The 26,731-nt window shown below is 41.2% G+C and overlaps 1 protein-coding gene across 1 annotated transcript in view; it reads left to right on the top strand.

Moving 5' to 3' along the window:
• LOC126251474 (heat shock 70 kDa protein 4) overlaps nucleotides 1-26,731 on the top strand; it is a 69,360-nt gene that overhangs the window by 6,560 nt on the left and 36,069 nt on the right. The window contains exons 3-7 of the mRNA XM_049951914.1: nucleotides 1,385-1,507; nucleotides 1,933-2,166; nucleotides 6,008-6,252; nucleotides 12,900-12,976; nucleotides 20,167-20,422. Of these exons, the coding sequence (XP_049807871.1) occupies nucleotides 1,385-1,507; nucleotides 1,933-2,166; nucleotides 6,008-6,252; nucleotides 12,900-12,976; nucleotides 20,167-20,422 (935 nt within the window). The remainder of the gene's footprint in view (nucleotides 1-1,384; nucleotides 1,508-1,932; nucleotides 2,167-6,007; nucleotides 6,253-12,899; nucleotides 12,977-20,166; nucleotides 20,423-26,731) is intronic.

Raw genomic sequence — 26,731 nt, 5'->3', positions numbered from 1 at the left:
AAAAACTGTTCTTCCTTGTAATTCACATGCTAGTTTTCAGTTCACATTACCTATACAATAAACACTCGGAAGTAAAATATTATACTGTATGAGTACAAAATAAAAATAATAAATGGACTTCTTCCTCCCATGGAAATTCCAAGAAATAAGATACTCATTGTACAAAAGCAGGAACGAAATGAAGGGAAAAAGTAAGGCAAGAGGTGCACCAAATAGGGCAAGCATACTGACATCGTATGAGCGTTGAGGCAGTCCATACAGTTCTGAATTCTGTTTGAACTGCTGAATGATTACAGGTGATACAGTGGAAATTGTATGTATGTACAATTACACACGATATAATTAATATTGCAAATATTTCCGGAAAGATCTGTTCTTTTATTTCCCATATCAAAACCTAGCACGCTCTCTCTCTCTCTCTCTCTCTCTCTCTCTCTCTCTCTCTCTCTCTACCCCCCCCCCTCCCGTCTCTACCCCCTCCACCCCCTAAGCATGTATTTCTTTACTTGTTTGATATTATCAATGTGACACTTTAAAGTTTCACAGCATCCACTTAGACTGACAATTACATGTGTTAATTTGGCTGTTGGTATTACGTAAGTACGGAAGTAGAACTTCAAGATTTTGCTTGAGAATCCTTTTGATTCGTGGCACATGCACGGAAGTTTCTGCATTTTAGGTGAATGGCACTTAGGCTCATAACGAACATGTTACTGCACTTGATGAATATCTTGGTATTGGTGTGATTGCCGTTGCTCTTTGTGTGACATTTGAATTCTCAAGCCGTCTGGTAGAACAAAAGTTTAGAGGAAACTCAACAGAGCTGCAATATTAAGGATAGTGAGCTCTTCATGCTAGCCGATCTTTGAATAGATTGTGGAGAGCTTTAAGGTAGAAGATAGTATCCCAGTGAGTTGCAGAAAGACCACCGTTGAATACATTATTGATCTAATGTAGACCACAACGTTCCACTTCTACCAGCTTCAGTAAAACAGCACTGAACAGTTGGTTTACATTGGATCCATCCACTGGTATCTGCAGTATCTTGTTGCTCTGCTTTAATAAAGTAACACGGTGGCAGATAATGGCAGATAATAAGTCATCTGTGGGAATATGGCCCTTGGCAGGAATTTTTACCACCTAGTGTTCTTCTTAGTGGATAATTGGTAGGATGACATTGCTTATATAAAGAAAGAGTGTTGGTATTATCAGAAGTGTATGAGAATTCAGAAGTAATTTCACTATTTTATAGTCGGTTTCTATACATTCACACGCTGAACATGAGGAAATGAGCTTTGGATTCATATGAACAACGAACTATACACTTGGTTGTATGCAACAGTGTGTATTTCAGATTTTTATTGTTCCTTTTTTTTTGTTATAGGTGAATTATTTGGATGAAGAACATGTGTTTTCTCCAGAACAGATAACAGCAATGTTATTTACCAAACTGAAAGATATTTCAGAGGTGGCACTGAAAACTAAAGTGAATGACTGTGTTATATCGGTGAGTTTTATAGTGATTATTAAAATTAGTAACTGGTTGCAAGATAAATAAAGAGCAGTGTCAGTCTGACATTTGCTAAAATACATTGTACTGTTAAATATCCAAATTGAGACTATAATTATGTTTTTATGTCAATAAAACTCTGGCATAACGCATTCTGTTGCTGTCAGCTCTTACATAATGTTAGTGCTGATATCTCCCGAATGCAAAAATAATTATTGTGCCTCAGTATGGTTGATATTAGTTCCCCCAGGAATTTCGACCATGCTGAAACTTGGCATACATGTTGTTTTTAAATTTCACTCCATTCAATGATAAAATAGTCCGTGTAAGCATGGATACAGAATCCTCACTTTCCAAGGTTCATAATCACAAGAAATAATTTTGTGGAGCTTTGTAATAAGTAAACCAAATTTCCTCAACAGGTTCCATCATTTTTTACTAATGCTGAACGTAAAGCTCTGCTGGATGCTGCTAGCATTGCTGGTCTGAATATCTTGAGGCTAATGAATGAGACTACCGCTACAGCATTAGCATATGGCATTTATAAACAGGACCTACCAGCTCCTGAGGAAAAACCACGCAATGTGGTCTTCGTTGACTGTGGCCATGCATCCTTGCAGATTTCTGCTTGCGCTTTCCACAAAGGGAAACTAAAGGTAAGTACAGGTGCTTCTAATCTACATTACAAAGCAATAAATTTGTTATCGATATAGCTCATGAAATAACAGAATACTCTTGAAGAAATTCATTTATTTATCTACTTTCTATTAAAGCTCACACAGGCATTTTGTCTAACAAAACTGTAAACCAGTTAGCCAAGGAAGCTGCTCTATATGGAGCCTTCTTAGATATTCAGTTATCATTCACCAACTTCATACATAAAGTTAAAATGGAAGTCGGAGCCTAGATGAAAGAGGAATGGGAAACATTTGTAAATAAAGGAAAATATTATAGTTTCATGGTTTACAGCATGTCTGTACACCGCAGAGCTATTTTGACAATCATAAGGATGAGATTTAATCACAGCAGTGTTGCTTCTCATTTATTTTGTCTACGACTTTGGAATTCTGGCATCTGTGACTGCAACAACTCAGTGTGGGGGACATTAATCATTTAATCTGCACCTGTCTGAAGCACAATCAACATAAAGAACAAGTCCTCTCAGAACTGAGCAAGATTAAGGTCAATAGAGCAGTGCTTCGATGTCTGACAAGATTTATTTTAGTGAGCAATTTTAAAATCTGACATCAGAACTATAAACAGAGTGCATTCACCATTTTACTTAAGAAATCATTTAGATCTCAAAGAATAAAGATTTTACAAACTTGATAGGTGTTCCTTATTCCAGAGCTTAATTTATAAACTTGCCTTTGTTTACCCAGTAGTGAAGAAGCAATGTTCAGTTATTTTATTGAAATATGTCCATGTCTTAAGTTAAAGAACTTCCAGTTTTTCTCTAAACTTTTAACAGCTAAATAGTGACTCATGCTGAAGGCCAAATAAACCAAGCGAGGTGACACAGTGGTTAGCACACTGGATTTGCATTTGGGAGGAAGACAGTTGAAACTAGAGTCTGGCCATCCTGATTTAGGGTTCTTGTGGTTTCCTTTAGTTGCTTCAGGCAAATGCCGGGATGGTTCCTTTGAAAGGGCACAGCAGACTTCCTTCCGCATCTTTCCCTAACCCGATGGAACTGATTACGTCGTCGTTTGGTCCCTCCCCGAAATCAACCAGCCAAATAAAACACAATCCTTAGAACCCAATACCAGTTGCAGATTGCCTATCTTACTGCTTCCAATGGCAACAACAATTTTATTTTCAGTATTTCAGAATTTAAAATTTTAAAATGCTGTCATAATAACAATGTGAAAACGAAAGTTTCTTCTCACCGTATAGCAGAGACACTGAGGTGTAGGTAGGCACAACAAAAAGACTGTCACAGATGTAGCTTTCGGCCAGTAAGGCCTTCGTCAAAATTAGAGAGAGAGAGAGAGAGACACACACACACACACACACACACACACACACACACACAAACTGTAGCCACACTGCGAGCAGCAGAGCCAGTGCATGATGGGAGTGACGACTGGGTGGGGATAAGGAGGAGGCGGGTGCGGGGAGTGGGAGCAATAGTAGGTTAGGGATGGAGGACAGTGGCGTACTGGTAGAGAGTGCGCAAGGACAAGTGGAAAGAGAGTAGGGCAGCTATGTGCAGTCGGGAGGTTAGATGGAGGGCAATGGGGAGAGGTGATAGCAGAAAAGAGGGAAGTAAAAAGACTGGGTGCGATGGAGGAATGAGGGCATGTAGTGCTAGAATGGAGACAGAGAAGGGGCTGGATGGGATAAGATGAAGACTAATGATGGTAGAGGCCAGGAGGTTTATGGGAACGTAGGATATATATTGCAGTGAACATTACGTCCTGCGCAGTTCAGAAAACCTGGTGTTGATGGGAAGGATCCATATGGCACAGGCTGTGGAGCAGTCATTCAAAGGATGTCATGTTTGGCACCATGCTCAGAAACAGGGTGGTCCACTTGTTTCTAGTCTCATTTGGTTGGTGGCCATTCATGCAGACACACACAGCTTGATGGTTGTCATGCCCACATAGAATGCAGCTTAGCTTGTAGGTCACATGATTGGCTATGCAGGTAGCCCTGCCATTGATAGAATAGGTGATGTTTGTGACCGAATTGGAGTAGGTGGTGGTGATACGATGTATAGGACAGTCTTGCATGTAGATCTATTACAGGGGTATGAGCCACGAGGTAAAGGGTTGAGAGCAGGGATGGATGAGTATATTGTGTAGGTTCGGTGGACGGCAGAATACCCCTGTGGAAGGTGTGGGAAGGATAGTGGGCAGGACAATTCTCATTTCAGGACATGAGGAGAGGCAATCAAAACCCTGGTGGAGAATGTAATTCAGTTGCTCAAGTCCTGGGTGGTATTGAGTTACGAGGGGAATCCTCCTCTTTGGTAAACGGTGGGGTTTTGTGAGGTGGTGGGAGACTGGAAAGATAAGGCAAGGGAGATTTGTTTTTGTAGAAGGTTGGGAGGATAATTATGGTTTGTGAAGGTTTCAGGGAGATCCTCATTATATTTTGAGAGGGACCACTTGTCACTACAGGTGCGATGACCATGGGTGGCTAAGCTGTATGGAAGGGACTTCTTGGTATGGGAAGGGTGACAGCTGTTGAAGTAGAGGTATTTCTGGTGATTAGTAGATTTGATATGGTCAGAGGTACTGATGTCGCATTCTTTGAGGTGGAGGTCAACAGTGTGTGTGGAGGAGGGGGGGGTCTAATTTTGACAAAGGCCTTACTGGCCGAAAGCTATATTTGTGAAAGTCTTTTTGTTGTGCCCACTCAGCACTGTATGGTGAGTAGCAACTTTCCTTTTCACAAAATTCTTACATTCCATCCTGGATTTTCCATTGTTTGAAATGCTGTCATAATATACTCTTGAAGAGGTATAGTCTTATGTTGAAAGTTTCACACAGTGAGACAGATATTAAAGGAGCTTAACCTTGACGTAGTTTTAATCTAGTATGTCAGTAAGGAAGAAACAATTTACTTTGTCTGCCCATCTTTGTCACAGAAAGTTTTTGTCAAAGTTAGAAACACTCTCTCTTACCCCCCCCCCCCCCCTCCGCCTCTGCCCCCATTGAAGTGTTATAGATATCACAGGCCTAATCCTGTCATGTGACGGAAGTACCCAGATGTTTAATAATATCACAAACGCTAAAATTGTATTTTCTTTGTGACTGTTGGTTGTTTGATTTAAAATTTGATTGAGTAAATGAATTGTAAAAGAGTAGGGAGCTAGTTTCACCATAGAGCTAGTAATAGAGCTAGTTTCACCATAGGTTTGTTTAACAGCATGCATGACTGTCCGCTAGTGGCCATCAGGGATGTTCAACTTACTTGTTGACGGTGTCATCTCTGCAGGTTGTTTGCTGGCAAAATGACAGATGTTTGTTGTAATAATTGAGAGTTTCCTCAGCATATAAGAATGATTTTCCCCGAAGTGTCTCACTTACAAGCAGATTGTTTTCTATACTCCTTTGTGGAGCCAACAATTGTAACTAAAAAGCACCGTTCAGTTAAATATGAACTAAATAGTGTGCAGAGGAATATTTGTGGAAAACCACATTCAGTAGTTCACCCTTTTCTCATTTACAATTGTTCACTACATACCAGTACCACAATAACATTCACTTCAAAAATTGGTATAAATATGGTAACTGCTGGCAGAGGTTTAAAATGAATTTTGCATGATGCAGTATTTGCACAAATAATTCACTAAGACTTGTATTATTTCAGTACTTAGCATCTCCCATTTATTTAAAACTGCTCTACAGGGCATACGAAACAAATGCATAGGCATTCTGCAGTCGTTAGAGTAAAACTACTGTTATTGCCACTATTCTCAGTTGTCTAAATTTTGTTTAGGATTAAAGTTGTTTGAATAAAAGGCAAGTGTTCTGAATTCCTTTACAGATGTTGGCTAGTGCAGCAGACCCACAACTTGGTGGCAGGGACATTGATGAGATACTAGCAAATCATTTCTGTGTTGACTTTCAATCGCGTTATCGAATTGATCCTCGTAATAATCCCAGAGCTTATCTGCGCCTCACTACAGAAGTTGAAAAACTGAAGAAACAAATGTCTGCTAATTCTATGAATCTTCCAATGAATATAGAGTGCTTCATGGATGATAAAGATGTTCAGGCATCAATGAATAGGTGAGTCTTGCTGTTGTTTTGTACACATTTTTTAATTTAAATGGTCATTTTTGTATATTGATTGTTCATGGACCCCAGAAATGTGTTTCTACTTAGCTTAATATACCAAGAAGCAAATATTAGAAGTTATGTATAATTTTCTCCAGTACTTGTAATGTGCTGCCAAGACTGAAGTTAAAACACTCTCAGACTTGTACTCCTTAGAAATCAGCAAAAAAAATTGGTGTAGAATAAATGTTTAGGCAGCGCCACATTTCCCATATGGTGTTCCTGCTCTTTGATGCAGAATTTCATACAAGATACATCTGCTTTTAAAACACATTTTTGTGGAAAATGCTTTGTTCCTCACAAGAGGTCTCCACAGTCTATGGAAACTAGGTGTCTCACAAACCGTTTGTAAGTATATTGTGACTGGCAGACACAAATCCTGGCATTTGCACTATTACTTACTTTTTCGTGCTGCTAGTCTAGCCTCTGTTTTATAACACCATCACTCACCTCCCACTATGCAATTTTGGGAGTTTGATTGTGCTCACAGTAACTCCCACCTGTTGTGAGAGGTGACTGAAAGCAGTCCTATCCCAGGATAAGCTTCCACTGTTATCAGAACAACCCTTACCGAGCGAGGTGGCGCAGTGGTTAGACACTGGACTCGCATTCGGGAGGACAAGGGTTCAATCCCGCGTCCGGCCATCCTGATTTAGGTTTTCCGTGATTTCCCTAAATCGCTCCAGGCAAATGCCGGGATGGTCCCTTTCAAAGGGCACGGCAGACTTCCTTCCCCATCCTTCCCTAATCCGATGAGACCGATGACCTCGCTGTCTGGTCTCCTTCCCCAAACCAACCAACCAACCAGAACAACCCTTAGTATTAACTCCCCTCACAAAATCGCCCTACTACTTTGACTGAATTACGTATGGTCACCTTGCAGGGTTTGATACCCATGTTCCTAAGTTTAAAGAATTGGGGTCCATTTGGGAAAACAAACCTTATAGGTTGCACAATCAGTCCACTGTGTGCAGACTTCTTGCATCTCTTATTCAAGTGCATTTAGGTTTGCACACGATATCCAGTGTGATTGTCAGTCCATCGGTGGACTGTTATTATTTATCACACAGTTGTAGCCCTTGATGACACAGGTATCTCGCTGCTGATGCCCAAGCTGCAGACTCCTCATGTATGCTGAGGAGTAGATGTTCACCCAGTGCAGATGGCTTTCAGTCAGAGTTAATGGCACAAGGGTAAGTGATCCACAATAAAATGGGTCAAACTGGGCCATACCAGTAGCTCAGCCAATACAGCTGCCTCATTGAGAAGAAAATAAGAATTCAATACATCCCCCCTCTTTGGCCAGACTGTGGATGAGAACCTGGCAAGAAGAAATTGGGGTAAACAATTCTCACAGTTTTCGATGGAACTGAAGTAGAATATCTTGTGGCACTGGAACTGTTGTTGTCTGCCAAAAAATTGATGGATAAGTCAAAGAAATCACTGCAACAGAAAATAGTGAGATCTCTGTTGAACAAAACTTTAATTTCTAACAAAGGCCCTTCAGGCCTATGACAAGCTTGGAGATATAGCAGTCACAATCCTCATAAAAACGTAATGGGCTTCTACCATTGGGACCCAATGTTACAAGCAAATTAAAACTTGTGCACTAGCACAGAGTGTTGCATATTACACTTTGTTCGCTGCGTTCAGAGAGGATCTAAGGACTATAGTATGGATCCTTCAATGAAAATGTTCCTCCTAATGGTTAAGTTCATGGCTTGTACATGTGACTGCAGATCCTACTTTGTCATGTATGAAATAATTTAGGTGCCTGAGGTTTGAGTTTACTAGGTTTACACCTAGTACAGCAACATCAAGATCTGGGAAACATACATCTGGCCCTAGCCACAAGTCAAAGTAAGCTGTCCATTTTAGAATGGGTAGGAGAGAGGGACACCAGTAGCACAGCCATAGTGACCATGTTTTCCTCCAGTATCACCAGAAAGAACACCTGTCAGTGTCCTTCCAAGAACAAAGTAGATGAACAGCCTAACACCACCAGTTGCTCTAAGAGCCATAGGCAGCAGAATTGTAGAATAGAAAACCCTGCGCCCCTTCCACATTCACTTATATATTTGTCATTCCTTCTATTTCTTTTTCTTTGTTATACTCAGCACCTTTTCTTGTTGTGACCATCTGCTCATGCTTCTTTACATTAAATTTTATGCAGTACTTCCTCATATCTTCCCAAGCCTAAAATTTCTTCTACACTTCCTCCCTGTTCTCTTTCTGTCAAATCTTCAGCAAACAACATTGTCATTCTGTCTCTCATTCACCATTTGTCATTAGATCATACATCACCACTATGAAAAGTAACAAATATGGTGCACATCCTTGTTTCAGACCATTTATCCCTGCCAACGCGCTCTCTCTCTCTCTCTCTCTCTCTCTCTCTCTCTCTCTCTCTCTCTCTCTCTCTCTCCCCCGCCCAGCTCACACACACCTAAAACATCCCTAATACAGTTCTTTTACACTCAGTACAGTCTGCTTCTCAACCTCTTCCAATCTCGGTGCCTTCAGAACTTCTGGAGACAGTGTTCTAGTTCTTTACTCAGTAGCAGAGAAGCATTGAGAGTCATGTGGAACTTAGACCAAAGCAATTATAATTATAATGGATGCTACTAATACTACTAAAAATAAAAACATTTGCAGAATTCTTTTGGTTCTTTACTACCCTTCAACAAATGCTTCTTCCAGTGAAATTCAACCTTCTTTGTAGATGGTATGCATATTGTCAGCTTTAGCATCTTGGCACACCACTTCTCTTCCCCAACATCTAACTTCATTGTGCTTATGTTGACATGATTATTACTCACACCACTACTACTATAATCCTTTCCTCGCCTCATACTGGTGCTATTATTGTAACCCTCTTGAGCCATCCCTCTGTGTTGTATCCAGTTTCTCCTCTGTTTTCATAAATATTTCACTGTTAATACAAGATAAGGTTCAGAGTTGAAGTTTGAAATGAAATAAACTGAAAAATTTTGGGAAATACGACAAATATATTAATTTTCAGTTCTCCTCCCCTGTGTAATCACCATGTCACTCACTGCATTATTGGTATTGTGAAACAAACTTCTTTTATCCTGCTTCATAAAATTCCAACACTCATGATATTGGCCAATTCTGCACGGAGATAAGTTCCTCACTGCCCTCAAATCGTTTGGAGGCAAGCCATTTTTTAGCTTTGCAAAGAGATGGTAGTTACTGTGCACCATATCGTTACTATCAGTAGTAGTGTTTAAAAAAAAGTCCTTTCTCCATATACAGTAATGTGTATTATCTACATAAGCTCTCAACAGCAGTGTGGTGCTTATCATTTATTCATTCATTATGATAAGAAAATATATTTCACACAATTGGCTACACATTTCAGTAACATTATATCTTCTGGTGTTAATAAAGCTAGTAACTGAATGAATATAATAGAGGGAAACATTCCACGTGGAAAAAATATATCTAAAAACAAAGATGATGTGACTTACCAAACGAAAGTGCTGGCAGGTCGATAGATACACAAACATACACACAAAATTCTAGCTTTCGCAACCAACGGTTGCTTTGTCAGGAAAGAGGGAAGGAGAGGGAAAGACGAAAGGATGTGGGTTTTAAGGGAGAGGGTAAGGAGTCATTCCAATCCCGGGAGTGGAAAGACTTACTTTAGGGGGGAAAAAAGGACAGGTATACACTCTGGCTCGTGCGCGCGCACACACACATATCCATCCACACATACACAGACACAAGCAGACATTTGTAAAGGCAAAGAGTTTGGGCAGAGATGTCAGTCGAGGCAGAAGTGCAGAGGCAAAGATGTTGTTGAATGACAGGTGAGGTATGAGTGGCGGCAACTTGAAATTAGCGGAGATTGAGGCCTGGTGGGTAACGGGAAGAGAGGATATATTGAGGAGCAAGTTCCCATCTCCGGAGTTGGATAGGTTGGTGTTAGTGGGAAGTATCCAGATAACCCGGACGGTGTAACACTGTGCCAAGATGTGCTGGCCGTGCACCGAGGCATGTTTAGCCACAGGGTGATCCTCATTACCAACAAACACTGTCTGCCTGTGTCCATTCATGCGAATGGACAGTTTGTTGCTGGTCATTCCCACATAGAATGCATCTCAGTGTAGGCAGGTCAGTTGGTAAATCACGTGGGTGCTTTCACACGTGGCTCTGCCTTTGATCGTGTACACCTTCCGGGTTACAGGGCTGGAGTAGGTGGTGGTGGGAGGGTGCATGGGACAGGTTTTACACCGTGGGCGGTTACAAGGGTAGGAGCCAGAGAGGGTAGGGAAGGTGGTTTGGGGATTTCATAGGGATGAACTAACAATGACTCCTTACCCTCTCCCTTAAAACCCACATCCTTTCGTCTTTCCCTCTCCTTCCCTCTTTCCTGACGAAGCAACCGTTGGTTGCGAAAGCTAGAATTTGTGTGTATGTTTGTGTTTGTTTGTATGTCTATCGACCTGCCAGCGCTTTCGTTTGGTAAGTCACATCATCTTTGTTTTTAGATATAATAACCGAATGAATTTGATGAGTCATGTGATTTGCACTTACCACACTTGGTTTAACCACACTTAGTTTAACAGTATCTTTATGAAAGCAAATGACAGTAACTGATAGGGAGATTAGAATACAGATGAATAACTCTCTATGGCCAGTAACCATACTCAAATGTTTATAACCACAGGGTTCTTCATTGTCAGGCGACCATTCTTATTTTAGCAGTGTTACTCCTAGGAGCTCAAAGATTTTGATATTTTAGAAACACTTTTAACTCGTCTTTTATATATAAATGCTTTAAGTTGACGCAGAAAAACTTGCCTTTTAGAATTACATAACTATAACTGTTGTTCGTGTGCTTCAGTGAACAGTATTTGCCTCAGGATTCTGTATTTGAAATGACTTGCTGTTCACATTCACAACCTGTGCCAAAGATGTTATAACTTTTTTGCCGTCACTTATAATTTTGAGTTTTTTTCATTTCCTGGTTAGCAGAGGTTGTTAAAAACTGTGTTTTGATGAGAGTGAAGCATTTCCATAATTTATTACCAAAAAGTTAATAAGAAAATACACGTCTTTGAATTTACTATGTTACCTTGCACCCAGAAGAGGAGTGATGATAAAATTATGTTGCATTAGTTGTGTATGGGGCATTCTTGGAAAACAGGCATGCCTTCTTTGTGGCATTCATTTTCCATCTTTATAAAATTGCATATCTAGTATCAAACATTATTTCGTGATTAATGATGCAACATTCTGTGGTGCGTAAGTCTTTGTATTAAAGAAATACGTTGTTAACAAGTGATAATTTTCTCAGTAGTAATTGTTACTTACACTACCAAACAATGGAAGCCCTGGTAGGAATATAAACAATATTGTGAAAAGGATAAATTGCTACTTACTGTAAAGATGAGACATTGAGTTGCAGACAGGCACAACAAAAAGACTGTTAAACCAGAGCAACTTCTTCAGAAAACAAAAACGCACACACACAAAAATCACTATCTTTGACCACTCAGGCCTGTATGCAGTGATGTCTTGTCAAATGCAAGCAGCAATCCTGAGTGGGGCAGGGAGGAGTAAGGATAGCAGGATACAGGTGGGGGCAATCAGCACTGCCTGGTGGAGCATGGTAGGTGCACCATTGAGGCTGTGAGGTAGGGAAGAAGGGAATTTGGACAGTAAAGGAGAGGGGCAGAGAAGGGAGAAAAGACTGGTGAGTGCATTGACAGAGAATGTCACACATTGAGGGTGAGGGAATGTGGTGTAGAACAGAATGGGTAGAAACTGTTGGGCAGAGTGTGGGAACAGTAAGTTACCACAGGTTGACACCAGGATAATTTCGGGAGAGGACAATGTGTCGTAAGTATAGAAAATCAGTGATGGAGGGCAGGGTCCAGATGGCGAGAGTTCTGAAGCAGTATTGAAATAGAGCATGTTATGGTTGGCTGCATGTTGTTCCACAAGGTGGTCCACTTTGCTGCCGGCCGGAGTGGCCATGCGGTTCTAGGCGCTACAGTCTGGAGCCGAGCGACTGCTATGGTCGCAGGTTCGAATCTTGCCTCGGGCATGGATGTGTGTGATGTCCTTAGGTTAGTTAGGTTTAATTAGTTCTAAGTTCTAGGCGACTGATGACCTCAGAAGTTAAGTCGCATGGTGCTCAGAGCCATTTCCACTTTGCTCTTGGCTGCAGTTTGGCAGTGATCATTCATCCGTGTGGACAGTTGGTTGGTAGACATACAAATATAAAAATCCGTGCAGTTATTGTAGTGGAGTTGGTATTGGCACTGCTGCTTTCACAGATAGCCCGGCCTCTGACAGGATAGTCTCTTTGTTGTGGCTATCTGCAACTCACCATGCCATCTTTTCATAATATTGTTGCCTACATTATGCTACACAAAACCCTGGGAGAAAATATGTATCAGCAGACATAAAGCTAAGAACAACCCAGCTCTTAAAATTGTCATTTCTGACATTGTAATTTTAATAATGCTTGGCAATTTATGATGTTTCCATTTAGCATGTGTGTTAGCAGTATTTTAAAATGCTACAAATAATCCATCAAATGACACTAAAAAAGTCCACTCTTACAGGGCAGAAATGGAGAAACTTTGTGCCCACTTGATTCAGAGAGTTGAACACACGATGCGCAAATGCCTGCAGGACTCAGGTATGTTTAATAAGCCTTTCTTTACTATGTATGACATGATGATGATGATGATGGTGATGTCAACAATGACAGGAGGAGGAGGAGGAGGATCATGTCGCTCATCGTACCAAAATTATCAGTCTTAAGAAATGAATTTGATTGTAGGTTTATTTACTCGTAAACTGCGTTACACACTATCTGATAAGAAGTAATTGTCCACCTGTTAATGGAGACCAACAAACCCCCCCACCTCCAAAGAATTAGATTCCTGTGTATAAAACCATTTTGGACTTCCAGTTACTTTGCAAATCAATTAATTTTTTTAAATATTTGGCATAATATTACGCCATTAAAGCAGGGCTTCACAACATACATGCTCGCGGAGCAAGCTGTGAGCAGCAAGATGCAAGCACACTACCCCCCACTACCGGACCAGAGTGGAGAGTGGGGAGAGTCACGTGGTGCACACAACAGCTGCTGCCAGTCAATGTAAATCCGCGACCTCCTGCAGGGATATCACTCACGACATCCCTGCAAGAACAGAACCAACGGCGACTGAAGAGAATCGTTCAACTTGACAAAAGTGCAAACCTTTCACGAATTGCTGCAGATTTCAATGCAGGGCCATCAAAAAGGGTCAGCGTGAGAATCATTCAATGAAACATCATCGATATGGGCTTTCGGAGCCATAGGCCCACTCGTGTACAAATGAAACAAATAAAGGAGAATGTACACTTGCCACATAATTTTATTAGCTTAGTGTATGCCTCTACATTCGTATTAATTTGTGAACTATTACACAATAAAAGGTGTCACTGAAGTGTGGGATTCTCAGTTATCTTGTACTTTTTGCTCTTTATAATTGCGTCTATGTTCGGAGTAATTGTTCTTGTGCTTCGTAGGCACAGCGTGCAGTTTAAATTTCGATCAGACAATGCGTTTCTCAGGCGCGTCTTGTTACATTTCATTGCAGAGAACAGTTGTTCACAAACATACGTGGAACCGAACATTGATATTATTGTAGCCGCCAGTTTGTGCAAACGAGGAAATCTATCCTGAGGGAAGTGTCTGTAGAATTCCAAAATGTTTTTCTTGTTCTGAAATTTCTCTCTGTATGCTCTGTCACACTGCAGGTCAATAATTTCTAGTTGCAGCTCAGGACGAATCTCTTCAATATTTGCTGAATATGGAGAGGAGAACAGATCAAAATCGCTGTCTAGTGCTGTCAGATCTTGAAAGCGTTGATCAAATTCTTCCTTAAGGGCAACTAAACTATGTGAATAACGTTCACAGTCTTTGTGAACATCTTGCATGGATGATAATTTAGGAAAATGAGCTAGATTTCCCATTTCCAGCTGACTCACCCAAAGTGTCAATTTCATTTTAAAAGCTCGTACTCGATCTATGAAATGAGTAATCAGCAGGTCTTTACCTTGTAGTGAAATGTTCAAAGCATTCAGATGGCTAGTTAAATCTGCTAAGAATGCGAGATCACATTTCCATGAAGGCTCTTTCAATTCAGGAACACACGTTATTTATTTCCATGAACATATATATCTCATCTAATAGGCAAAAATTCGATTTAATAATTCGCCACGACTAAGCCAGCGGACCTCGCTGTAATAAGGCAGGTTACCACACTGACTTTCTACATCCTCAAGAAAGCTTTTAAATTGCCTGTGTTGTAGCCCATGCTTCCTTCTATAACTGGTTGTACGAACAACACTCATCACATTTTTTAGAGTGATACTCTTTGCACATAAGTTTTCCTGGTGGATCACACAGTAAACGCCCCATATTTCATTTGGCACGGTCAGTTTTTTGCATTTTCTCCTTCAACAGCGCAACGAAACCCGATTCCCCCACCCCCGCCCCCTATCATCGCTGGTGCACCGTCTGTAGACACTGAAATTAAAGAATTCCACGACAATCCTATATTTTCAACACTTTCTTCAATACTACTTAAAATATCACCTCCAGTTGTAGTGTTCTTCATGGCTACTACATCGAGGAGCTCCTCCCTCACATGAAGATCTCTTTTAACACCTCTAATAAATATGACAAGCTGCGCTGTTCCAGTGATATCAACACTTTCGTCCAGAGCTAGAGAATAAGCCATAAAATCTTTACAGATATTTGCAAGCTGGCTCTGGACGTCGTCTGCCATGTCCTGTATGCGACGCATAATGGTCATGTCAGATAATGGCACAATCCGAAACTGTTCAACTTGAGATGGACACAAATGTTCCGCTGCAACTACCAAACATCTTTTATTAAATCGCCATCAGTGAAGGGGCGCAGGGATTTTGCTAAAAACAAAGCAACTTTGTAACTCACTCTGAGAGCTGCCTCAGTTGATTTTTCTTCGCCGTCCAGATCTTTTTCGGGTAGCTTTCTTTTAAGTTTAATAACTTCCTGTGCACGATCTGGTCCATCACATTTTCCACTTCCGTAGTCTTTCGCGTGGTACGACATATAATGTCGCTGCAAATTAAATTTCCTAAAAGAATTGAGCGTTTTGTGGCATACCATTTTGCATTTTGCAACACCATCTTTTTCTGTAAACAGATACAATTCCTCCCAACTGCGAAAGCATGGTTGGGGTTACAAAACGGCGACTTGACATAATTCTTAACCAGCGAAGTGACAGTTAGAGCTGATCGTAGTACTTTAAACGTTACACAGTCGGCGTGATTTCCATAGGCAAGCTGCGGCCCTATTCAAACGTGCGCGCGCATTTCCCCTCCCTCCCTACTCCGCGACCTTGCACCTGCTCTCGAACATGTGCCTGAGCAGACGCGAGTACTCGCGCTCAAAACCGGCCAGTTGTTAAGCCCTGCATTAAAGCATGACCTTACATGACTTTTTGACTTTTTACTCACTCCTTGTCATCTGGAATCCGGACTTGCAAATAACTACTGTATGTACCCGATTATAAGACAGTTTATTTCACAAATTCATCATTTGAAAAATATTATGTCATCTTATATTTGCAGATTAAACTATTGCTGCTCAGACTGGTGTTTTTATATAGTTTAATAGATTAATATAGGGGGTGTCTTACATTTACAGATCAATATTTAGATATTGAGGTTTCGTACAAATTTATTTTTAGTATTCCGAAGAGCAGGGCTTAGCAAGCAATGCTTTCATTTGAATTGGCTAGAGATTTTGTGATACCCCGAAGGGCCCGATATGATAGCGACCTTGCTTGAACAGTCACATGACTTCACTTCAGTCACTTCTGGTGTGAGTGCAGTGTGCAACGGGTACGCAAGAAACTATGAACTAGCTCTGCTTCAAAATTGGTGATGTTGTGAAACACAGAAGGAAAGAGCATTAAATTATATCAACTTGCAAACACTTGTTGTATTTGGACAGGTTTGCAATAAATGTTCTTGTACATCTATAGATACTGTGTACATACCACACATTTATACTGCTTTGTTAGTATAGGTAACATTTCGAAGACAAAAATAGTGTCCTTCAAAAACCATTGATTCTGAACCCAGGTCAGTATTCTATTTGGTTCTGAGAAACTGTAATTATCTACCATTTGAGTTGAAAATAAGAAATTTGGGCGCTGTTAGTATATTAGAATACTGGGGAAAATCATTCACCAGCTTTTAATGAGCTGTAGAGCAACATAGTGAAATTAGGATGAAACAAGAAAGAAAATTAATCCAGAATTAAATGTGTAACAGACAAAATAAGTCACATTGAACTGACTGCAGCTGTTATCACAAGAATAAATTACAGTGGAAAGACCTGTTGTGGAGATAGTACAACAGATGATACTAGATCTCGGGACAAGCGAAAGTTTGTGTTGCATTTAATCACAATTGTGATATTTTATTTATGTATTACTTGCTTTTGTTACTTATGACCTGCACCCTAAAGGATGTTCCTGTCCGTATTTCACTATTGTTAAAGCACAGCACTGTGGAAGGGTTGGAGGGGGGGGGGGGGGGGGGGGGACAGTGACAGCAATTTCGATGAGGCATAAGGTAACTGGAGCGTGGTGAGTGGGCAGCAAATTTTGTTGTGTTGCTAATCCTGCTAATTCTGCATACTTTGGCTCTTTATGAACATCTATCATGTTTAAACAGCAGTTTGCCTGAATCTTTTTGTACTCGGGATTGAATTGACTTTAAAATTGGACAAATACTCAATATAAGCATACAGTTCTCCAGTAGAAGTCTAGATTGGGGCCAGTGGCATACTTAACTATTTCATGCAGTAATATTGTCGATGTTTCACCATGGTGTACAACAGAATGATAGGGGGTGTGTCAGCTGCTGGTTCTACAAAGCCAATGATAGAGCTGCAGGCAGATAATACATTTGGAAGCTACAGATACAGTAACACTCTCACGTCAAAATAGAAATGAAATCCACTGTGTTTTTTCTCATGGTCCCACACCACAATCTCAGAAATCAATGTATTCGGAAGAAATAGCCAAATACTTGTGGCAACAAGGATAAAAATTTCACAGCTGTCCTGTTATGATGGCGATGGTGGTTATTAAAAATAGTGATACCACAGACAACAGGCTCAATAAAGAAAAGACAGTCTTTTTATCAATTTTATTACTCCTTGTATTATCAAAATGTAGGTAATGTATAAATGGCCTAAGTTTAGAGTAGGCATAATGTTAATTCTTAAGCATAAGGAACATCTTTAATAAAAGGGGGGTTGTCTTATATTCAGGGTGTCTTATTCTCGGGTAAATACGGTAATCATGACAGATATTCACTTACGTCTCACTTCACTACACTAGAATTTTATCCCTCCCCCTCTCCACATTGTTGACCCGGGTGTAAACTTTCCATGAATGCTTTCATGACATATTTAACTCCTTACAGCATATGTAAAATAATTTGTTTTTTTCATTACAACCCATGGAAACAGACTAAATTCCAACCATAGATTTATTTAGCTTCTCAGTGATAGGAAACTACATACACATTAAATAAATATTATCCTGGAATCTAGAAGAAAACTTCCTTCATAAAGAAGACAGTTTAAAACATCTGCAACTTTCCTCATTTCATTCATTGCAAAAGAAGAGAGAATTACTGCAACTGTTGGTCAGCAGTAGATCATTGACACAATCTGGATTTAATTGGCTGCAACAAGTTGTTAATGTGTCATCTTCAGTAAAGCATTGTTGCTAGTATATATAAAATACGTCTTGCAACTGCAGACAGGCCTGGTAGATCATTTTCATGTCTGCTGTATTGCTTTCAAGATGTCGTCATCCGCAGGGTGTGTTAAAATATAAAGATCTAAGTCAGCCGTTGCAGAGGATTTGATATTCTTCCAGCATTGAAACACTTCCTCTTATATTGCACTTAGAGGTTCTATCTTAATGAACGAAGGAGGGAGAGGGGGGGGGGGTAATACACGACAGATTTGTAAATCGTGAAGGCTTATCTGGAAAAAAGTGTTACATTGATAAAATATATGAATTACACTATTTCCTTTTGCTTATAAGACATTACACGCTAATTATAAGCCCCTTGCGGGTCCGAGGGGTAGAAGAGGCCCAAGGTATTCCTGCCTGTCATAAGAAGTGACTAAAAGGAGTCTCACATGTTTCGACCTTTATATGATGGTCCCCTGTTGGTTTTGACCTCCATCTTTCTAAATTTTCCCAAAGAGCGAGCCAATTGGGGAAGGGCGCTTTACGTGGTGCATCATGACCATCGTGCATTGAGATTTTTAGCCCATTTTCTCGTCATCTCATTGTAGTCGCGCTCATTCTCCATCTTCTGGGTGAGGACACCTTCCTGGGTGCGTTTTCCACCATGCAATATGCAGTGTCACTTTCTGCGCCAATGATGAACATGCACCTCATATCTAGCACGGTAGCCAGTCCGTTGTGGCGGGGCAGGCATATACCTTGTTTGTTGTAGCCCCCTGACAACACAGGGATCGCTCTGCTGATGCCTGCGCCGTTAACTCCTCACATATGCCATGGAGTAGATGCCCATCTCCCTGGGTCATTGGGACTCCCGGTGACACCATGCTTACCGGCCGAGGCAGATATGTCGAAAATCTACTGTCTCAGTTCCACCTCTGCCTCTTAAATACTGGGGCTGCCACACATTTCAGTGTGGCTCATGGTACTTACTCGGCCATTGATTAATCAATTTGCAGCCCAGGGCTTCTCCCATTTATCCACTGGCGAGCACATGACGACCTGTGTTTTAGTGACCACTTCCCCATTTTCCTGTCACTGCCCCGGCGTCAGGCCCCTGCCCAGATGGACTTAAACAAGGCAGACTGGGAAACTTTCACCTCTGCTGTCACTGTTGACTCTGCCCCACATGGTTAACATGAATGTGATGGTTGAGCAGGTGACTACGACAACCGCCAGAGAGGGTTCAGTAGTGTTCTGAATCCTCTGCTCTGAGTGTCGTGGCCAATGCTTGCATTAAACGTGATCATAGAGAGATATCTAGTGAATTTTTATTCCATTTGTTGCGAGTTGTCATCCCTGGTGGTGGTGGTAAGTGACAAATTCTACATAAGAAGGCGAAATGCGTGATTTGCAGGATACACACTTCCCTTAAGTGTAAAGCACATGTATGCATGTACTGCAATTGTCACTTGGAATTGGCAGAAATGCAATCCCAGTCCCTGTGTGAACTGCCATTGTTCCGTGAATCGTACTATAGGAGAGCTGTTCTTACAGGGATTGGTTCAAAAGTGTTAATTATTGTGTAAACCCATGATTCCAGTTCTGTGTTTTAGTATGTCATCAAGATATTACATAGCTCTACTCATCTGATAGTCTTAGGTTGACTGTCTCATTTAAATTCCGTATCCACCTGCTTAGCTAGGTGGTAACATGCTCACCTCCCATGCAAGTGGGCCTGGGTTCGATTCCCGGCCAGGTTGGAGATTTTCTCCACTTGTGGATTAGGTGTTGTGTTGTCCACATTATAATTTTATCCTCATTGCCAGTGCGCAAGTTGCCCAATGTGATGTAAAATGAAATAAGACTTTAATTTGGCAGCCGAACTTCCCCAACTAGGGGCCTCCCAGCCGATGATGCCATATGCTCATTTCCTTTTTTTCCGTAAAAGGAAGAGACCACGGCCAAATACTTTGGCTAATTAAAATACTATTATTTGGATTGTTTGCAGTAGGGTTAGAAAATGCTATTCGCACCTTAACATTTGTTATCTCTCTCTTGCCTACAGGTCTGCGACTTGATGAAATACATTCCGTTGAAATTGTTGGTGGGTCTAGCCGCATACCTGCAATTAAACACCTTATAGAGACGGTTTTCGGCAAGTTACCAAGTACAACTCTTAATCAAGATGAAGCTGTAGCAAGAGGCTGTGCTCTACAGTGTGCTATGCTTTCACCAGCTATTAGAGTGAGAGAATTTAGTGTTACTGATATCCAGACCTATCCCATTAAACTAGTGTGGGATGCATCAATGGGTGAAGATGGGTAAGTACATCATTTTTAATTTTTGCATTTTGTTAATGTTTTAAAATTAAAAATCATAAGCTAAAATATGGCCACAAATATTTTATATTTTGTTAAAGATGTAGAAGCCTGTTTTACTAATGCCAATGCCAATGCTGTGCTGTGACCTATCTCTAATATTTTTTTCTGGGATTTAATTACGTGTTTAGTTGTCACATTTATCACTTGTGTATTCTTATTATTTTAGTTAGCAGAAAATCAACATTGTAACCAAAATACCCATGCACGTGCTTGTTTGCTTGCTTAACTACTTTCTTGTTACTATATGAAGCAGCTTTTATAGTTTTAATGGTTGTTTTTTTATATTTCCTCAAGTCAGTTATGCTGTTAGCAATAATTGAGAATGCTACTGCTTGTCAGTTTTCTGCTGTTGCCCATGACAATTGAAAAGTTGACAATTGGCTGTTTATTCGATAACTCGCCATTTTCACCTCTCTCTCTAAATAGATGTGAGCATTAACTACATGAGGTAGCATAGAACGGTTGTGGCATTTGTATTATTTTTGGTACATTGACAGTTTTTACCACTGCAAATGGATGATACAATAGCTACTTATGATGTTGCAAATGCCCAAAATTGCTGATGTTCAAGGAGGTCCAAAGGCTCAAATGCATATTTAAGATTCTTTCCAGAATCGGCAGGAGAATTGTTCCATGTGACTGAAAAAGAGCTTATAATGACTGCCAGAACTTATACACAGAACTATCATCCTAAATCAGTCATCTGTATTTACGACAGGCTTCTAATTATTTTCAGACTTCAAATATAACAACTTATCTGAAACAAAAGTGCGGATTCTGAATATGGGCAGAAGCCAACACAGACAGTGCATGCACAATTTCTTAAGTGTTATAGATACAGGCAATAGGTCTATAAAAGGTTACTGGTTCAGTACCACACACAAGTATGTAAAAGAAAATGTATGCATATGAGGTATCTAAACAGGTTTTCAATTGGATCCAAAATTTCTTCAGAGGCAAAACCCAACATCTTGTCCCTTAAGAATAGTTTCTACAGACCGAGAAGTATCTGGTGTGCACTAGGGGTGTGTAATAGGTTGTTTACTACACATATTACACATTAATGATTTAATGCATAGTATTATGTGCAAATTCAGCCCATTGGCAAATAATGTGATAATCTATGTGGCTGTTGTATTCTATAAAAATTATGGTAACATTAGTGTAGATGTTGGTAAGTTCTTAATGTGGACTAATTTAAAATTGTGAAACATCGGTGTTGTTGTAATCTGTCCCCCCTTCCCCCTCTCTTGTAGGGCCAATTTGTTGTTTCCACTTCCTGCATAAAATATTAACAACTCGGTCGAACACCAGGAACCACATTAGTAATAAGTGTTGTAATTTTTGACTTAAGGGTTGAGTTGCAATGTCAGGCAAAAATTTGGGCGTAACACTGTATACAAGTGTGATGTAAAACCAACATATTGGCTAAATTGTCGGAATGTCTTTCGTGGATTGGTAGAATATTAGGAACTAACAGTTTGTCTAAGATGGAGGTCACTTCCAAAACAATTAACCTTTCCATACTGAAATACTGCTCAATTTTATAAGATTCTTATCATGTTAGAACAGGGGAAACACAGATATACTATGTAGGGTGGTGCGATTGGTTACAGGCATTTGCTTTGTGTTCTTGGTGTCCTGGAACTTTCATGTGTTTTATAAATGACATTATTTCTACATATGGATAAGGACAAGGTAGCTTGTTTCTTATATTTTTATTTTTCCAGGCTGGTATTTAGATACATGCTCAGGCAGGCATAACAAAAATACTGTTGTGTATGAGCTTTCAGCCAAAGCCTTCTTAAGAAAGAAAAGAAAGGGTGAGTGAGTGGAAAGGAGATTAGTGGAGAAGAGGAAGAAACTGCAGAGAACAGACACAGTGGGATTGAGGGGACATGAATGGGAGGAGATAATAGGACAGAGGCAGTGGAAACAGTTGGGTGGAGGGTGTGGGGGCACTAGGTTACGGTAGGTTGAGCCCGAGACGATACGAGGAGCGGAGACTGTGTTGTACAGAGCTCTGTGTAATTCAGAAAAGCTGGTGATACAGGGAGGATGCAGATGACCCGGCCTGTGAAGCAGCCATTAAAATAGGGTATGCTATGTTCAGCTGCATGTTGTGCCACAGGGTAGTCTACTTTGCTCTTGCTCACAATTTGGCAGTGGCTGTTCATCCTGGTCGACATTTGGTTGATTGTCATATAAATTTAAAAAGCTGTGCAATGATTGGAGCAGAACTGGTATATTACACGGCTGCTTTCACGGGTAGCCCATCCTCTGAATAAGCCTGTGACGGAGCTGGAAGTGCTGGATGGGTGGTTAGGGCAGTCAGCTGGGTCTTTCACAGGGATATGATCTCTGTGCCAAAAGGTTGGGATTTTGAGTTTCGAAGGGATGGACTAGGATGTTGTAGAGATAGTAGCAGGACACTGTGTTAGGATGGTTGGGAATGATCTAAATGTCCCTAAATTCAGTGTGATGATAGGTAATCATAGCCCCCAGGAAGGATGTTGTTCAGTTGTATGGGATGATGAAGGGGTGCTCTTTTATATCGTGATGTGAGGGATGTGTTGGGATGTGGCATGGGACGTTGGTTTGAGACTAGGTCTTGGGGATAGTCCCTGTCTGGGAAGGCCTTGGGGGTGAGACCTTCAGCATGCTGGGTAAGATGTTGAGGTCGTGAAGAAAGGAATGAGGATAGGGTGTATTGGTCCTGGGTCCAGATCACGAAGATATCAGCAGAGAACTTGAACCAGACCCAGGGATTTGAGAGACTAGAGGGAGTTTGTTGTAGACGGTCCTAAGTGCAGGTTGGTATGTGAGTGTGCCATGCAGATGCCCATTGCTGTGCTGCATATTTGTTTACATACCTTCCATAGGAGAAAAATTTGTGTGTTAGGATAAAGTGAGTAAGATATACAAGGAATGAAGTAGTGGGTTTGGGGTCTATAAGATGTTGGGAGAGGTGGTGTACAATGGCAGAAAGTCCATGGACGTGAGGGATGTTGGTATATAGAAGTGGCACCAACAGTAGGTATCGAGTTAAAGGGGACGGGGATGATGGAGAGTCGGTGACGGAAGTTCTTAGTATCTTTGGTGTGGTGCAGTTGGTTGGAGATGTTGGTCAACAAGAGTGGAAATTCTTTCGGCGGAAGAAAAGTAGCCAACTGCAATGGAGTGTCCAAGATTGGTGGATTTGGAATAGGCTCTTTCTAGAAAAGTATGTAGGTGAAGGAGTTGGGCAATTGACAGAGGCCTTCCGCCAAGTAGTCAAAGATTTATAAAGGTAATGATGGAACCTTCATGTGCAAATGAGATGATTAGGTCCGGATTTGTTTTGAAACTGTGTATGGCTGTCCTTCTTTCTGCTGAATGGTTGGTGTTCTTATGAAGGGAAGGATTGTGACTCAAAGTTGGAGGTAAAGAATTCCTGGGAGGCTATTAGGTGGATCATGGTTGGATGGTGGTATGAACTGAGAGAGGAAGAGTTCTATATTGGGATAGGTTGGCTTTGATTGTAGGGATTGGTGGCAAAGAAGTGTTTCCATTGCAGGGCTTGGGAAAGGAGAGGAGGTCAAACCTATAGCTATGCTAGATTGATCCCAATCAGAAGTCCAACATAACCTCCAATCCCTGCTTAAAACCTTAGGCCCTTCCCAGTACCCCTCCTCTGAATCCATTTCCCTCCTCATCCCTGTGACGCCCCACATATCCTCCTCCTACATGCTCCCCAAAATCCAAAAACTTATCAATCCTGGATGCCCGTTGTACGAGTTTATTGTGCACCTACTGAAAGAATATCAGCCTTCATTGGCCAGCACCTCCAACCTATTGCCTGAATCTTAAGTCTCCCACATCAGTACCAACCAGTTGCTTTCTGATTCTCCACTGTCCCCACTCTGCAACCTCCTAGGTTACGTTTCCCAATTTCCTTCACTCCAAACCTACTACCTCATTCCTCATATACCACTTTGTCAACTGTTTTCAGGGCCACCTAGAGCGAATCACCATAGCTTCCCTAATCCCTGGTGTAGTTAAATTTCATTGATATTTTCATGATCTGGACTCAGAGCCAGAGCATCCTCATTCCTTCACAACCTTACCATCTTCCCTCCCATCCACTTCACCTTGTCTTCCTCAACCTTCCTCAGTACTGACCATCTATCTGATGTCTCCATCAACACCTCTGTCCACATTAAACCAACCAACCATTGGCAGTACCTGCATTTAGACAGCTGCTATCCTTTCCATACAAAAAAAAAAATACCTTCCATACAGTTGGGCCACCCATGAGTGTTATACCTGTGATGATGAGGAATTCTTTGCCCATTATGCTAAAGGTCTCACAGAGGCCTTCACAGACACGCATTATCCGGACCTAGTCCAACTGACTTCCCATTTTCTATCCCCTCAAAGCCCCCATCTTCCCACCACTCCAAGAACCAGCTACAAAGGAGCACCCCATTCATCACGCAATACCACCACAGACTGGAACAAATGAACCACGTACTTCGTGAGGGCTTTGATAACCTATCATCATACCCTGAAATTATGTAGATCCTACCCAAAATCTTTCCCGCTTCTCCTAAACTGGCATTAAGTCACTCACCCAATCCCCACATCATCCTAGTCCAACCCTATGTCACTCCCCCCCCAACCACTTACCACAAGAATGTATCCCTGTGAAACATGCAGGTGAAGACCTGCCCAATCCACCCACCCAGCACTTCCTATTCCAGTCCTTCCTATCCTACACCATCAAGAACCAGGTCACCTGTGAAAGCAGCTGTATCATATACTAGTTCTGCTGTCCACCAGTATGAATGGCCACTGAAAACTGTGGCCAAGAGCAAAGTGGACCATCATGTAGCACAACGTTTAGCTGAACATAACTTGCTTGATTTCAATAGCTGCTTCACAACCTGGGCCATCTGGATGCTCCCCTCCATCACCAGCTTTTCTGAACTGTGCAACACATTCTATGCTCCTGAAATTATCCTAGCCTCAGCCTACGGTAATCTAGTGTCCCCACACACTTCATCCAATTGTCTCAACCACCTGTATCCTACCAACAACTTATTTGTGTCCTCTCACCCTCACTGCACACTGCTCTTTGGCAGTGCGCTCACTGATCCCTTCCCTTCTCTGCTCCACACCTTTCCCCTCCCCTCCCCCACAGCCTCCAGAAGTTGTGTGTCACAGCCTTGTACTGCCACTTCTAATCCCTGCAGACTCCACCAGGCATTGCTGATTCCTCTTCCCCCACTTGCATCCTACTGTTCCTTTCCCTTCCATCCTGACTATGGATGGTAGCTCGTATTCGAAATGTTTGTTGCTTTCTGCATACCTGCCTAGTTTTCCCAGAAGATTTCCGGATTTTGGGGTAGACTCATGCTTCTCCGGATGAATTTCCCCCTAAAGACCATGGAAAGAGGAAGGCTATAGAGTCATCAGGATTGGTTGCCCCAAAGAGATTTGCATCTGCCACAAAATCTGACACTCCTGTCCTGAAGAACAACAACATTATTCAAACCCGTGAAGGAAAAACTGTTTATTTGCCTCTTCAGGCTTAAACAAGGCATACTGTGCTTTCGTATATACTGCCATTCCTATATTTGAGAATCTCAGTCCTGCACTTCAGAGTGCTTCCCCTAAGGTATTATAGCTGCTTCTCTCCAGGTTTGTTAAATCTAAAGTTTAGAAAGTTCAGTACCATCTTCTTGAGAATCCGAGAGGCAATGATAATCTAGTTATTGGTATTCAGACAATGAATTTGGTGAAGAAACTTAACGATAAAGACAAATAGACATTCTTTTTGTCTGTCAGGGCTTATTTCTGCTCTGCGTGTGATTATATCATAAACAAGTTTCCGTTCAGTGATGAAGTACTGAAGCATGCAAAGGTAGCAGAAGTTCACAAAATCGAGAATTCCAAGTTTTCTTCTGTAGAAAGGTGTCCATCATTGCTGCCAAGGAAGGGAAGTGAGTCAGCTGAGGACACAATGAATGTGCTTCAGAGCCCATTTGGGCTTTACAGGTTGATGACTCTGCCACTGTTGAGAGCGAGAACTTGACAGATGAAACTAAATGCGCTCATTTGATGAGCATTCGTGGAGCTGATGGTGTACCTATATACAATAGGTTATCCAGGCTAAAGCCTTCTGCTCAGACTCTACTGCTCAGTTATGCTGAGTGTGAGCGTGTGTTCAGCTTGGTGAAGAAGAATCGTAATCAGTTTAGGTCCTCC

This window comes from Schistocerca nitens, chromosome 4 (assembly GCF_023898315.1).
Source record: "Schistocerca nitens isolate TAMUIC-IGC-003100 chromosome 4, iqSchNite1.1, whole genome shotgun sequence".
NCBI lineage: Eukaryota > Metazoa > Arthropoda > Insecta > Orthoptera > Acrididae > Schistocerca > Schistocerca nitens.
The sequence above is the reverse complement of the archived record's forward strand: the minus strand, read 5'-3'. Positions and strand labels throughout refer to the sequence as shown.